Raw genomic sequence first — 14,905 nt, 5'->3', positions numbered from 1 at the left:
ACTTAGACAAGGCGCATAAGGAAAATTGCTATTTTTTTAATTTTGATTGGAATATTTATTGCTAAATTTATTGCAAATTTTGGCCTCAAAGGAAACAAGATAAATATGAACAAAATTCAAAACGCGTGTAAAATTTTAAGGAAAATTACAGGAAGTAAGAAATTAAAAACAGACTCTTTACCATACACCATTAAAATTATTGAAAAAGTATGATCCATGAGTGGTAGGTAATATAATAAACAATTTTGCGAAGAATTGCTTTGAACTGAAGAATTTCAGTTCAAAGCAATTCTTTGCAAGTTACGAGCATTTCCCTAAAAATTGTCTCACTTTGCTTCAGGTTACCCTAATGACTAACTCAAACGAGTAAAAAGAAACTCGTTGTCAATGTGTACATATACAGTTGAACTCAAATAATTTAAATCCTTTATGGGTCTCAAAATAGGTTTAAACTGCAAGTGTTTTTGAATTATTGTAGTTTAATCCTAAATATTAACCCTTAAGGGACTAAAGAATATGTTCGATTTAAACGATCTTTTGAACTATAGGAGCTCGAATTACAAGAGTTCAAATGTATATGTATATACACGTATGTGCATATACATATACACATATGTATATGTATGTACACGTATATATATACTGGTAATTTAAATTTTTGTTGTATCTAAAATATTGTATTACATATATACTGTATTGTAATATTGAATTATATCTACAAAAATATTTTACAATTCGAAAAAAAAAATTAATTAAACCGTAAAAATTAATTTACAACGCATAAACTAAAAATAAACTAAATTAAATAAATTAAAAGCTAAAACATCGAAGGTTTTGCAAACATTGGAAGATGATATTTATTGTAGTTTAAGAATAGTAACAATTTTTTCTCGATCGATTTTTTGTACCCGCTACCAACAAACGTATTTAGGAGACGCTTTCGGGTTTCGTCAATTAACTGAAAAAGAATAACAACATTAGAATTTTCTAAAGGCGCACTACTTCTCAAAAGGATACAAAACAGAACAGGCGTGTAAATTAACCGATTCTCTGAGTACTCCTGTATCCAGCACTTTTTAATTCAAAAAAAAAAAAAAGGACAAGGTCTAAACTAAAAATCAAAATAATAATAAAAAACTATTTTGTACAATTAATGCAAAATTTTCTAGTTTAGTAAAAAAATTCTCCGTGTGTTTTGCATTAAATTCAAAATATAAAATTAATATTTTTTTTGTAATGAACTGAACAGCATTCAACTTTTTTTTTATGGAATAGTCAAAGATAAAAAACTATTTTAACATTTATAAACTAGCATAAAATGCAAGATTTGTATTCAAATATATAGATTTCAATGAAAAAATATATATTTCAATGAAAATTACTCTAAAAAAATATTTGTCACCGTAATAAGTGAAAAAACAGAATTTTCTATAATAAATTTAAAACTTATTTGCAGTTTAAAGTATTGCAAGATATGCAAATTTCTAGTTAGGATCTCCATTATTTTGCGATTGTGAAAAAATCCGATGTGGATCCTCACCTTAATCTGTCGATCCACACTTAATCTGTTATTACGCAGCCTTGTTTTTCAAGGCTCATGTTAATCCTCTGTCATTCTATTAACTTAGAGTGAAAAGAATGACAGAGAGTAGTAACAATTGGAAATTTTATTTCATTTCTTTTTATTCTATAAAACACATTTTTTATACTGCGATTCGAATTATACAAAACTCAGGGTCTTATCGAACCATACAAAACTCGATAATAAGACCATTTTGTATATCTTAATACATGGAAATTTAAAATATTTCATTTAACATATTACATTATATAACAATAAAACGAAAAAATTTTTTTGTTGGGTTAAAGCTAATCCAAAAAAGGTGATGAGATTATACATTTATAAAAAAATTCTAGATTTGCATCCCTTACTTCGAGCACTGGATACATATGTATGTATGTATGTATGCATGCATGCATGTATGTATGTATGTATGTATGTATGTATGTATGTATGTATGTATGTATGTATGTATGTATGTATGTATGTATGTATGTATGTATGTATGTATGTATGTAAATTTATTTACTTGTAAATTATGTGCTAATACTTTAGCTTGTTCTTCTAACGATAAACTGGTTGCTGACTAAAAAACCAAAACAAATACTTAATAAAAAATAAAATTGCAATACTGAAAATATTTATCATGAGCTATTTTTATAATTAGAAAACAACCAAAACACATGACGTCTTAAAAGATGTCATATAGATAAAAAGATGTCGTATAGAACTTTTGAAGAATTACTTACATCTGATATTTTAAAAATATCTCGGATCTCACATCGAAAATCAGTGAAGCGATCATGGTATATTGGCAAACACCACGATTGTCTAAAATAACTATATAGAAACATGTTTAACTAAATTTTACAGCACTTAAATCCACATTTAAGTTAAACATAAAACGTACAAATATCAAAAAATATAATGTGTTTCTAAGAGATTTATAGCCTTTCTAAATTCAACACTATGTTAGCATACTTTAGCAACAAGCTCTAAATTTACCAAATCAAAATTGATTTTATTTTACACAGTTATTAGAAATTAAAAAATGATAACAGTCATTCAATATAATCAATATAAGGAATAGTTTACTAGCATTGGGCTGGATGGATGTTACATACAGCATGATGGATGTTACATAAAGCAACGGCTAAGATGTTTCCTCCTATAGTCATATATGCGCCGACACACAACTTGCTCATGTTCACTCAGATAGTAAAAACAACACTTTTTAAGTTTTTTATAGTTTATAATTAATTCATATATAATTCATAATTTGAAATTTAACACATAAATTTCAAACAATAGAATAATTAACCTGGGCAAAAGCAAGACACTGAGCAAAGCAAAATGATTAATAACTAGGAAAACTAAATTAATTTAGTTTTTCTAGAATAGTTTAGTACCCTAGTAATAGTTTAGTAACTGGTGAAGTAAGCTCTTTTTCAAAAAAAATATTTTTAGTATCAAAAATACTCCCAACAACATTTGAAATTTTGGTTATCCACTGCATCCAAGCCATGCATGCCATCATGCACAGATGCATGCCATCTGTGCTTACATCAACTAAGTTACATAAAACAAAAACAGTTTATTTTTAATATGGAGATAAATGTTATGTACTATGCTTTATTAGGTGTCTTGAAGGATTTAATTAGGGATGGCAATCCCGGCATTTCAAGAACAGAAAATGCCGGGATTCCATACAAGTTGTTTATCCCGAAATCCTTGGGAATTCTGGGAAGTCTCCAAAATTTTCCAGAATTTCGGGATTGTCATAAAAAAAGTAAAAGTAAAAAAAGATTAAGCTTAGTTTGTAATTAAGTAATTTATACCTCATAATTTATACATCATAATTTGTACGTCATAATTTGTACGTCATTATTTGTACGTCGTAATTTGTACATCATAAAATGTAAATATAGGCTTTGGTATAGTAGCTATTTGGTTTTGTAGCTGTTTATTATCTTAGCAATGTTTTCTTTTTATTCTCTCTCTTTTTGCATTTTATCGAAAATGCTAACTAAAAACATTATTGCTTATCTGCACAATATGTGCAATTAAGCATATAAAAAATGTATATATAGTATAATATTAAAACTAATATATTAATAAAAATCAATAAACTTTTAGAAAAAAAAACAACTAAATTTTAGCGCATGCTGATGGGAAGATCAAAAATTTTTAAAGATATATATATATATATATATATATATATATATATATATATATATATATATATGTATATATATATATATATGTATATATATATATACATATACACATATATAGAAGGAATACCTTAATTTTATTTTGAATTTTCTTTCTACTTCATTTGAACTCCAAATGAGTGGTTTCAAATTATGGAGCTTTTTATATCTTCAAGGCCAGGTTACTTAATAAAAAATCCAGAAATTTTTGTACCAAAAATAAAGTACCCAAAATAAAAAAATTATGATAAACTTGATAAAGTTAAAGTTTAAACTAGATATTTTCATTGTCCACTAATTGTCAAAACAATTAGTGGACAATGAAAAGAAGTTATGGAAAAAAAATTGGCAGCAATGCGAACACAACCTATAAGGGTAAAAAGTATAACTTTTAAAATTCATTTTTTTGTTCAAAAAAACGAATACGATTAAGCAATGAAATGATTGATGCTTTAATTTTTTAGGGTAGCACTTTCAAAAATATGCATGTTTATATAATTTTTAGTTATTATTTTTATTTTTACTGTGTCATCAAACAACATATTTTTTTATAACTTAAATTACTTAGGTTCATTAATGAATGAAGTAATTTTTTATATTATCATTGAATTAATCATTTTTAAGTGTTTGATGAGTACTTAAAATGTTATTTCTTTTTATGCTTCAGTTTCTACAGATGCATTTTTTTATATGCAATCACAGGATTTCCCAGGGACATTTTTCTCAAACCCGAAATCCCAGGATTGAAAAGGTCCAGGATTTTTGCCGTCCCTACTCTTAATGAAAAGTTTGATTTTGTTTTAGATCCAATAAATATATAACAATGTCCAAAAAAAAAGAAGCCATACTAAATTACAAAACTTAAGTTTTGCAATATTATCTAACAAATGTTAATAAAAGCCAAATAGATAAGTAAGAAATAGACATGATCGCTTGTGCTACAAACTTAGAAAATTTTCATTTGATTTGCTGGTTATTTTGTCTTTTCTTAAAACTTCACCAATAACAGATATTTTTAAAAGTTATGTTAAATTAAAATTTTATGTTAGATTATATCATGACTCTAATTAATTTAGAATTTATTAATAAATAAAGAAAAACAAACAACAAACCTATACAAATCAGTAATAAGACCATTCTCAAATCTTTCTGTTAAATTACCAAGGTAACTTGTATGAACACCAAATAAACATCTTAAATTATCCTTATCTATAACCTAAAAAATAATAATAATAAAAAAGATTTTTAAACCTTATTACAAGCTATAATTTGCAACAAAGTTGTTACAAACTTTACCCTATACCTTATATAACTTACCTGAGACGAGAGGCATACAATTTCATCAATTGTACTGTATTGGTTTATATGCAATCTGAAATAATTTTGTATATCTTCTACTAGTTCACCTCCAGTTGAAATATCTCGCTGCTATTTTTTAAAATAAATAACAAAAATCAAAGCATAATGTAAAGAGGAAGAATTCTTAACAAATGCTAGCTTATACATATATATATATATATATATATATATATATATATATATATATATATATATATATATATATATATACATATATATATATATACACATACATATATATGTATATATACATATATGTACATATATATATATATATATATATATATATATATATATATATATATATGTATATATATATATATATATATATATATATATATATATATATATATATATATATATATATATATATATAAATAATATATATATATATATATATATGTATATATATATAAAATATATATATATGAATATATACAGTTATGGCCATTGAAATCCAACCACTGCTGAATATAAAGAAAAACAGTCTATGCATGCAAATAATCAATTTATTTTCTTCCCTGACATCAATGATTAGTTAATTAGCTTTTAGCCAATCACATTAGCGTTTATTTTATTGCACTGTAAAATTTATTAAGCTATATATCTCATTGTAGGGTATGGATTATCATTTAACTGTCACAATTTAATTATGACTACGAAGGAAGGTCTTCGTGCTAATATTAAACTTTTATTGGAGGATGGTGCAAGTGAGCGTCAGATATCAGCAAAATTGCGAATGCCAAAATCTACTGTTCATGATATTATACAACTAATCAAAGACACAGGATCCACTGCGCCCAGAAAATGTTTTGGTAAAGCTAGAATTACTAGCAAACAAACAGACAATATGATACTCAGGGCTGCTGTGAGAGATCCAACAATATCCAGCACACAAATCAGGGCAGATCTACCTAATGACGTTACAGTCAGCACTCGAACAATTAGAAGACGTTTATTGAAAGATGCAGGTCTACGTTCTCGTCGTCCAGCCCTCAAACCGCGACTGTCTTTAAAGAACATCCGTGATAGGATCGCATTTTGTAGGAGCTCACAGACACTGGTCAATAACCAAATGGCGCCAGGTAATGTTTAGCGACGAGACACAAATAAAGCAATTCGCTCCGCATAAGTCATTAGTTTGTCGCCCACCTAATCAGCGTTTTAATGCAAGGTATACCGTACCAGCTGTCAAGCAATGTCCTTCAATTATGGTGTGGGGCGCAATAGCTTCATCTGGTCGATGTGGTATTTATTTAATGCAGAAGGGACAGACTGTTAACTCCCAACAATATCTAAAAATCCTTCAAAAAAAGGTTCCAAATTTCATGGAAATTCGTCGTTGCAAAATATTCCAGCATGATGGTGCACCGTGTCACCAATCTCGTCTTGTAAAATCTTGGTTAGAGGATCACAACGTTCAGGTTCTGGGTCCTTGGCCGGGATCATCCCCAGACTTGAACCCAATCGAAAATTGCTGGGTCAAGTTAAAGTCAGCAGTATCCAGAACTAATCCTACATCACTGGACGATCTAGCGCACAAAATTCGTCAAGCTTGGATTACTGAAATAACGCCAGAATATTGTCAGGCTCTCGTGGATTCAATGCCAGATCGCATTAATGCAGTCTTAAAAGCACATGGTGGTGCCACTAAATATTAAAAACATTGAATATGTACGATATGTTACATTACAATCATTAATTGTTACTGTTATTCTTTTATTGCTATAATACAATTGTTTATTACTACATTAAACTAGTTTTAAGTAAAATGATACTGGTGGTCGGATTTCAATGGCCATAACTGTATGTATATATATATATATATATATATATATATATATATATATATATACATACATACATATATATGTATATATACATATATGTACATATATGTACATATATATATATATATATATATATATATATGTACATATATTTATATATCTTATACTGCTGATTTAGGTGAGCAGTGTGATGTCATACTAAAACAGCCTGCTGCCAGGGGCTTCAGTACATACACCGACTGACAAATAGCCTGACTTGCAGCGAAGTGCTGTGACATTGACTGAGGGTTTGACATGGGGCAGCAATCGTTTCATTCCTTATTCTTTGTTTTTTTTTTCTTATTTTTCTAAAAAAGCCCTATCGATTTAGATAAGCAAAAAAAGTGAGCAAATGCTTACATAAATATGCTATAGTAGATATTTGTGTGTGTGTGTATATATATATATACACACACATGCACAAATCAATGTTATTTAATACAATAAAATAAAAACTTACATCAGTTGAGCAAAAATTTTCACAAAATTGCTTCCACACACGAAAGTATGAAAAATCACCTAAAACATTTTATGCAAACCTTAATTAAAAAACTATAATAACCAAGCACTAGCTTTACGACATAGACCATAATAAACTATAGTTACAAAGTATAAAAAACTAATTTTTTTATACTTTTAAAAACCATTTATAATGAACCCTCAAAACTCTACTTTAAATGAATAATAAAACAACTACACTTGAGTTATGACTCGCCACTAGCTAGATAATAGCACATAAATTGCACTTTTCTAAGGAGCTTTTCATATGGAAAAATAAATCTTGCCTACCAAGGGGTACTCTGTCAGACAAATTTTCAGCTATTCATATAAAAATCATCTTACCTAAGTAAGATGTTTTTAAAGTGACATTTGTTTATATCGTTATTCATTTTAAAATAAAATTAAAAAAGCAGTTAAAAAAATATTTAGTTTACTACAATAAATATGATAAATTTTTATTCTTATAAATATATTTTATTAATTTTTGATTATTATACTTTCTTTTAATGCATGTTAAAAACTTGATAGTATTATGAATTTTTCAAAATAAGCATTATATTTAATTTATAATAGGTAATCTTTTATGAAAAATAAAAAAACAAAAAACATTTGTGCTTATCATTACTGTAAATTTTTTTATATCATTCCTATAAAGATAATTGTGTAGATTTTGAAAAAAAAAAGATTTTGTACCAAGCTGGTAATGTATTAACATTTAAGGCTCTTAAGGTGGTATCCTGGCATTATTTTGGAAAAAAAAATGAAAAATTTGAAAAAATGTTATTTAGATAATCGAGCCAATAGTAGAATAAAGTGTTTAGTGCCTGAATCTAAAAAAAAAAATAATAATTAAACTTGACCTACAATTACCCTACCAACTGAGTGTTACATCATTAAAAATAGTTTTTTAAACTATTAAATTTGCCATTTTAGATCTTTATACTTTTTAAAAAATACTTTTGGTTCAGGCACAAGTTACACTAGTATACTAGTATTGTGCAAAATTTCTATCTATAATATTAATGTAAACTTAAGATATTTATGTTCTCGAGACATTAGCTTTTTGACTTTTTTTTGCTGAGTCAGCAATTATTTTTTTAAAAATTGAAAATCTTTTTGCAATATGTTTTAGATTTTTATCTAATATGCTAGTTTTTCGTCAAAAGTATTTATTATGAGTAAAATATAAGAAAAGAAATATAGAAGCCAGGATACCACCTTAATACTCATTTACAACTTGTCAGTTTAAAATCACAAGGTTACTTCTAAATTGTACTACCTCTGTTCCAAAATACTGTTCTGATTTGCATTCAATGTAAAAAATTATTGAAAATAAATTATGTTTTTAATTAAAAACATTTTTTATATAAGATTTAGATGTTTCTCTAAAATATTATGAACAATTCATGACAATAATATTATCTTTTACCACCACACCATTAATTTCTAAAAAGGAAGTTTTTTTTATGAAATATTTTGTTCTGAAATACTGTTCCAATTTGTTAAAAATGAATTTTAAACTTAAAAGTTTAATAACAATTGTAATTTTTAGTAGAAAAAAATAATATGATTTTTTTTAAAATTCTTATTTTGTCTTAAATTATTTAATAGTGGTTAAAACCATGTAGTTTAAATACTTCATGCTTAATAGAAAACTTTATTGTTTTTAAATCTGTAACAAAAAGAGTCAGGAGTTTAACTGCTAGCGCTCTTATTGCATTTCTAAGTTTATTGTTATTACAGTTTTTACTGCAATAACAATAAACTTAGAAACAGACAACATTTTGGCTTAAAAAGATTTCAAATCTGTTTTGAATATTTTAAAATGAATAAAAGAGATACGAAGATACGCGTGAACTTACAAACGAGTAACGTAGAATGAGTATTGACGGAAAACTAAAAAAAGGCTTACTTTAAAATACTGTTGAAAAATTCAGTGTACACTAAAACAATCAGTAACCTTTGGCATTGTGGACAAGAAATCTTAACATTACCTCTTTTTGTCAAACTAAGTGTTCTAAGAACACTTAGTTTACACCAATGAATCTGGATTTTTGATTATCTTATCATATATAAGCATGTGTAGACAAAGAGATATACAAAAATAAGATAGATATCCTGAATTTGGGTTATTGTGGTATGTAATTACGCAATTGTGTGTATATGCTGCTCCAAAAAACCTAAACTAATAAATAAAGAATTGCAAAAAATATAATTTGTAAATAAAAAAGATCTTTTTGCCAAAATCTAGAGCAAGGCCCCTCGGTACTCCTGTCGTCGTGGCCCTTGATAAACATTATCAAACAACTTTTCATTTTCTAAATAAGTCATTTTATTAAAGATATTTGATTTTTTTCTCATCAAAATTAGCAATAAAATCAACTCAGAATAGTATTATGGAACAAAAAAAAAACATGAAATCGGAACAGTATTTCAGAACAGAGGGAATAATTAGAAACAACAATCTGTTTGATCATATTATATTAGAAACAAACTGTTAGGTTATAATTATTATGAAAAATAAATTATTATGGAGAAACCTTTTAATTGTTTTTGTATAAATATAAAAAAATAATAACAGTAATAATAATACTATTAAAATAACAGTAATAATACTATTAAAAAAAACACTGTCTGAATAAAATATACACTTCAATTACATTCAAAATAAGAAATTTAAAAATGGATGTTTAAATAAATAAACTATGATTTATTCTATGGCTAAATGACAAACTTTCATGATTTAAACTTTTTATTTTTTGTATAACTTTTCAACATTATTTCAAGGGGATAACAATTTCTTTATTATACTTGTCGATATTCATATGAAATATTAATAAAAAGTTAAACAAAAAGAAAGAAAAAGAGTTTTAAAATTACAAGAGGATTTGTAATTTTAAAAATACAAAGCTCTTAAAAAATATCTATGTATAAGGATGTCGGAAATTAGCAAATTAGAGGCAAAAAATGACTCAGAACTAGAGAGAAAAAAAAGATGAATATCACAAGAACTTGCTTAGAATACTGCAATAGACCAAGCCGCACAAAACATCACATCGATAGAAAAAAAAAAATCAAATTCTACAATTTAGGGAAATTAAGACTAACAAATTATCATGTGATAAATGAGACACAAAACATTAAAAATGAACTAACAAAAACAAAAGTACTTTGATTTGTAGATAATCAGATGAAAAAAAACTTTACATGACTTTTTCTTTTTTATAGAAATGTTAAGAGCAAAAGTGGTTGTAGTGCTTTCGACATTTTTATATCTTTTTCATGCATCAAGCTTTTTAATTATATAATTATCTCTTATTTGTACATTCTGATTTATTTGTAAAAGTTAATTTGTCGAGTGAATTCAAGAATAATATCAATAGTTAATTGATATTATTCTTGACTTAAAATGTTTTTATATGGAGGTTTAACTTGAATAAAAGCATTTATATTGCATCATAATTTGATTGTGAAAAAAATAATAAAAACTTTAAAATATATAAAGCAAAAAAGTCGAACACTTTTAAAAAATAGGAATTTATTCATAAAGAAAATTTTATCTTAAAGATTTCATGTAATATTAAAAAAATAGTAATAAAATTTATGTGATATTCAAAATAATCGTTGAAAAAAAAAAAATCAAGAAATTAAAAAAGAATTAGTTTATAAATATCTTAATCTGCTTCAGAGTGTACTTGATAAGTTTGTTGCTCTTTATATAATGTATATTTATTTAGTAAGTAATGCGTATGTCAGTTGTCCCATTATGGTGCATACTACACTGTTTGGTGCATACTGCACTGTTATGGTGCATATTGCGCTGTTAAGGGCATACTACACTGCTTTTGTACATACTGCACTGTTATGGTGAATACTGCATTATTATGGTACATACTGTGCTGTTATGGTGAACACTGCACTGTTATGCTGCATACTGCACTGTTATGCTGCATACTGCACCATTTGAAAAAAGAAAAAAACTCAGTACTTTACAAAAAAAGTAGCAACTAACAGTAATAACTAACAGTTTAGTAACTTATTACTTCTAGTAATAACACCTGGAACTCAATACTATTATTGTTGCTTATATTTTCAGTTGATCAGAATTAAGTTAAATAACAAAAAAGAAAAAAAAGAAAAAAAAAAACCTGGCAATTTACAGTACACCAACTTTGGCTTTTGAAAATGAACTGCAAGGTCAGGATCTTTTTTTGCAATGCCATCTATGTTTGGATACAATTTTTCAAAAAAATAATGTGCAAGTTTTATACCTATTTCTTCAGAGTTAAAATATGCATGAGAAAAACTATCACTATAAAAACGTCGGCCATATTTTGTTAAAGGGCCAGCAGCAAGAATATTTGGATCGTTTGTTTGAAATTTTAAGTCAATTACCAATTTACCATCAAACACTAAGCAACTGTCATTTATGGCTAAAATTACACATTATATATGTTCAAGTGACAAAAGATATGCCACATTAGATAAACTTTTATTTTTCAAATATATAAATTTTAAAAAACTTATAAAACTTGTAAGACCTTTAAATACGTCATAATCCACTGCTTTTCTTTCGAGACATAACAACATCTATTAAATCAATTAGTTTAAATTAAATTTTTGAAAAAGTTTTTTCATTTTTAATGACCTTATTGTATAACTTCATTAACTATTTTATTCATACGCATATTGAATTTTTTTAAATATATCCAGAAAAAAACATTTATAAAAAAAACTTACTTTGCAACTCAAATTAATTTGACTTGATGACTTAGAAGTAAAAACTGCTGATTCAATATTTGCTGATTGTTCAGAAGAGAACCATTTTGACAATGTATATTCGTAATAAGTTTCAACACCTTAATAACAATGCTAACAGCAGTTGTTGTAAGCATGTTTAAAAAAAAAACATTGTTTTATAAACTCACCATATTTTTGAAGTGTTTTTACTATTACTTGAGTAACATGAGCATCCCCAAATACATTTGAAGTTTCAGTCGATGGAGAAACGTGCTTTATATTGACACCACTCCACCCATATAAAACTAATCCATTAATACAAACATATGCTTCCAAGGAAGATCCATAAACAATAATAGTTTCTATAAATGTATATGTGTGTGTATATATATATATATATATATATATATATATATATATATATATATATATATATATATATATATATATATATATATATATATATATATATATAATAGTAATAATAACAATAATAATAATAATATTAACTGTATGTATGAAAATATGTGTCACTTAACTATAGTTGTGTGACTTTAACAGTAAAATGAAAAATACTAATGAAATTCGTTCAACAAAACAATCCAATTTTTATTTAGAATTGCCCTCTTCATGTTCCTCGAGTTTATTTTTATCAGTATTTAAATTAACAGAGTTAACAACGCCATAGGTTAGACTGTTCCATTTATTAACAACCCTATTAGTTAAGTAATATGTTCTTGCTTCCAAAATACGAACATTTTGTTTGTGCAACCATTGATTATGACCTCCTAATTTTGGATATAAGTTGTTTATTGGAGGGTATATGTATCTCCAATTTACTTTATGAACGTCATTTTTAATTTTATAATATTCTATTATATTGCTTCAATCTCTTCGTTTTTCTAATAAGGTCAATCCAAATTCTTTTAATCGCTCTTCATATTTCATACCTTTTAAACATCTTAGTCTTGTTGCTCTTCATTGTACTTGTTCTATTTTTTACTCCATTTAATAAGGTTCAATAAATCCTCTTGCATTGCATAGTTATTATTGATATTTGTAATCACCTAAATAATTTTTGTATCATCAGCATACAACTTACAGCAATTTTTTATTTCTTGTGATATATCATCAATATAGATAGAAAATAATAGCGGACCTTTTACTAAACTCTGTGGCACTCCACTTGTTACCTCCTTCCATTCTGATTTATAAGTACCAAGAACAACTCTTTGAATTCTTTTAGTCAGATATGCTTAAAACCAGTTTACTAAAACTTAATTTTCACTAAATGCTTTTTATTTTATTAACAATCTTTTGTGTGCAACTGTATCAAATACTTTGGAGAAGTCCAAAAAAGATATATTAATTAAAAAACCACATATATATATATATATAAATTAGTAAAAAACACTTATCTAACTTTTATCTTCGACTTGAAGTCGAAGATAAAAGTTAGATATGTGTTTTTTACTAATTTATTATTGCTCTGTTCTTTAAGAACATTGAGACTCTATTTGTAAAATACACTAACATAATTTACATATATATATATATATATATATATATATATATATATATATATATATATATATATATATATATATATATATATATATATATATATATATATATATATATATATAAACCACGTATAAATATATATATATATATATATATATATATATATAAATATATATATATATACATATATATATATATATATATATATATATATATATATATATATATATATATATATATATGTATATATATATATACATATATATATAATAACAATTACTAATTACTTAGTTGTCACTGACATTTGTTTTGCCTATTATATAACACGCTGTATTGAGCACTTTTACTGGAAATACTAACATAATTTCTATAATATATATATATATATATATATATATATATATATATCATATATATATATATATATATATATATATATCCAGAAAACAGACGTCTGTTTATTACTGCTAGAAACCATTGTAAAAAGGTTTTGTCTAACATTAAAGCCTGCTATTCTCAGGTTATGAAATCTCGTATCTCATCTCAAAAATTAGGCTTTCGTGACTTCTGTGACTTTGTCACCTCACCTAAAGACAAAGCGGAATTGTTTGCTAAAAACTTTTCATCAATATCATCTCTTAATTCCACTAGTTGCGTTCTACCTGATATTGGCAACAAACAGGTTGATCCATTGCTTGACATTCATATCACTCCACCATCTGTATCTAAAGTGATTTCCTGTCTTGACTTTTCTTCAGCTTGTGGCCTGGACAACATACCTGTTATTGTCTTGCAGAAGTGTTCTCTGGAGCTGTCGTCTATACTCTCAAAACTATTCAACAAGTGCTTATCAGAGTCTTGTTTTCCAATCTAATAACTTACTTTCTGATCATCAATATGGATTTCGTTCTTCTCGTTCTACAGCTGATTTGCTAACAGTAATAACTGATAGGTTTTATCGTGCATTAGATGAAGATGGAGAGGTTAAGGCCATCGTTCTTGACATTTTAAAAGCTTTTGATAAAGTTTGGCATGCTGGTCTTCTCCATTTCTTCTTATGGTGTATCCGGCAACATTTTTAAGATCATTGAATCCTTCCTTTCCAATTGTAGCATAAAAGTTGTCCTCGATGGACAACACTCTTCTTCTTATTCTGTAACTTCAGGGGTTCCTCAAGG

The 14,905-nt window shown here is 26.3% G+C and overlaps 1 protein-coding gene across 2 annotated transcripts in view; it reads right to left on the bottom strand.

Annotated features, from left to right (window-relative positions):
• Nucleotides 1-680: 680 nt before the first annotated feature.
• LOC105849755 (cilia- and flagella-associated protein 61) overlaps nt 681-14,905 on the bottom strand; it is a 73,956-nt gene continuing 59,731 nt past the window's right edge. Inside the window, exons 31-40 of one of the 2 annotated variants that reach the window (XM_065800473.1) lie at nt 12,392-12,565; nt 12,204-12,322; nt 12,005-12,053; nt 11,612-11,896; nt 7,423-7,481; nt 5,092-5,202; nt 4,887-4,990; nt 2,311-2,401; nt 2,091-2,147; nt 681-958 (exon numbers count right to left, since the gene is read on the bottom strand). In XM_065800473.1, coding sequence (XP_065656545.1) covers nt 818-958; nt 2,091-2,147; nt 2,311-2,401; nt 4,887-4,990; nt 5,092-5,202; nt 7,423-7,481; nt 11,612-11,896; nt 12,005-12,053; nt 12,204-12,322; nt 12,392-12,565 — 1,190 coding nt within the window. In that variant the 3' untranslated portion in view covers nt 681-817. The remainder of the gene's footprint in view (nt 959-2,090; nt 2,148-2,310; nt 2,402-4,886; nt 4,991-5,091; nt 5,203-7,422; nt 7,482-11,611; nt 11,897-12,004; nt 12,054-12,203; nt 12,323-12,391; nt 12,566-14,905) is intronic. The other variant, XM_065800474.1, reaches the window with a different exon arrangement.

This window comes from Hydra vulgaris, chromosome 06 (genome assembly GCF_038396675.1).
Source record: "Hydra vulgaris chromosome 06, alternate assembly HydraT2T_AEP".
In the NCBI taxonomy this organism is placed as follows: Eukaryota; Metazoa; Cnidaria; class Hydrozoa; order Anthoathecata; family Hydridae; genus Hydra; species Hydra vulgaris.
The sequence above is the reverse complement of the archived record's forward strand: the minus strand, read 5'-3'. Positions and strand labels throughout refer to the sequence as shown.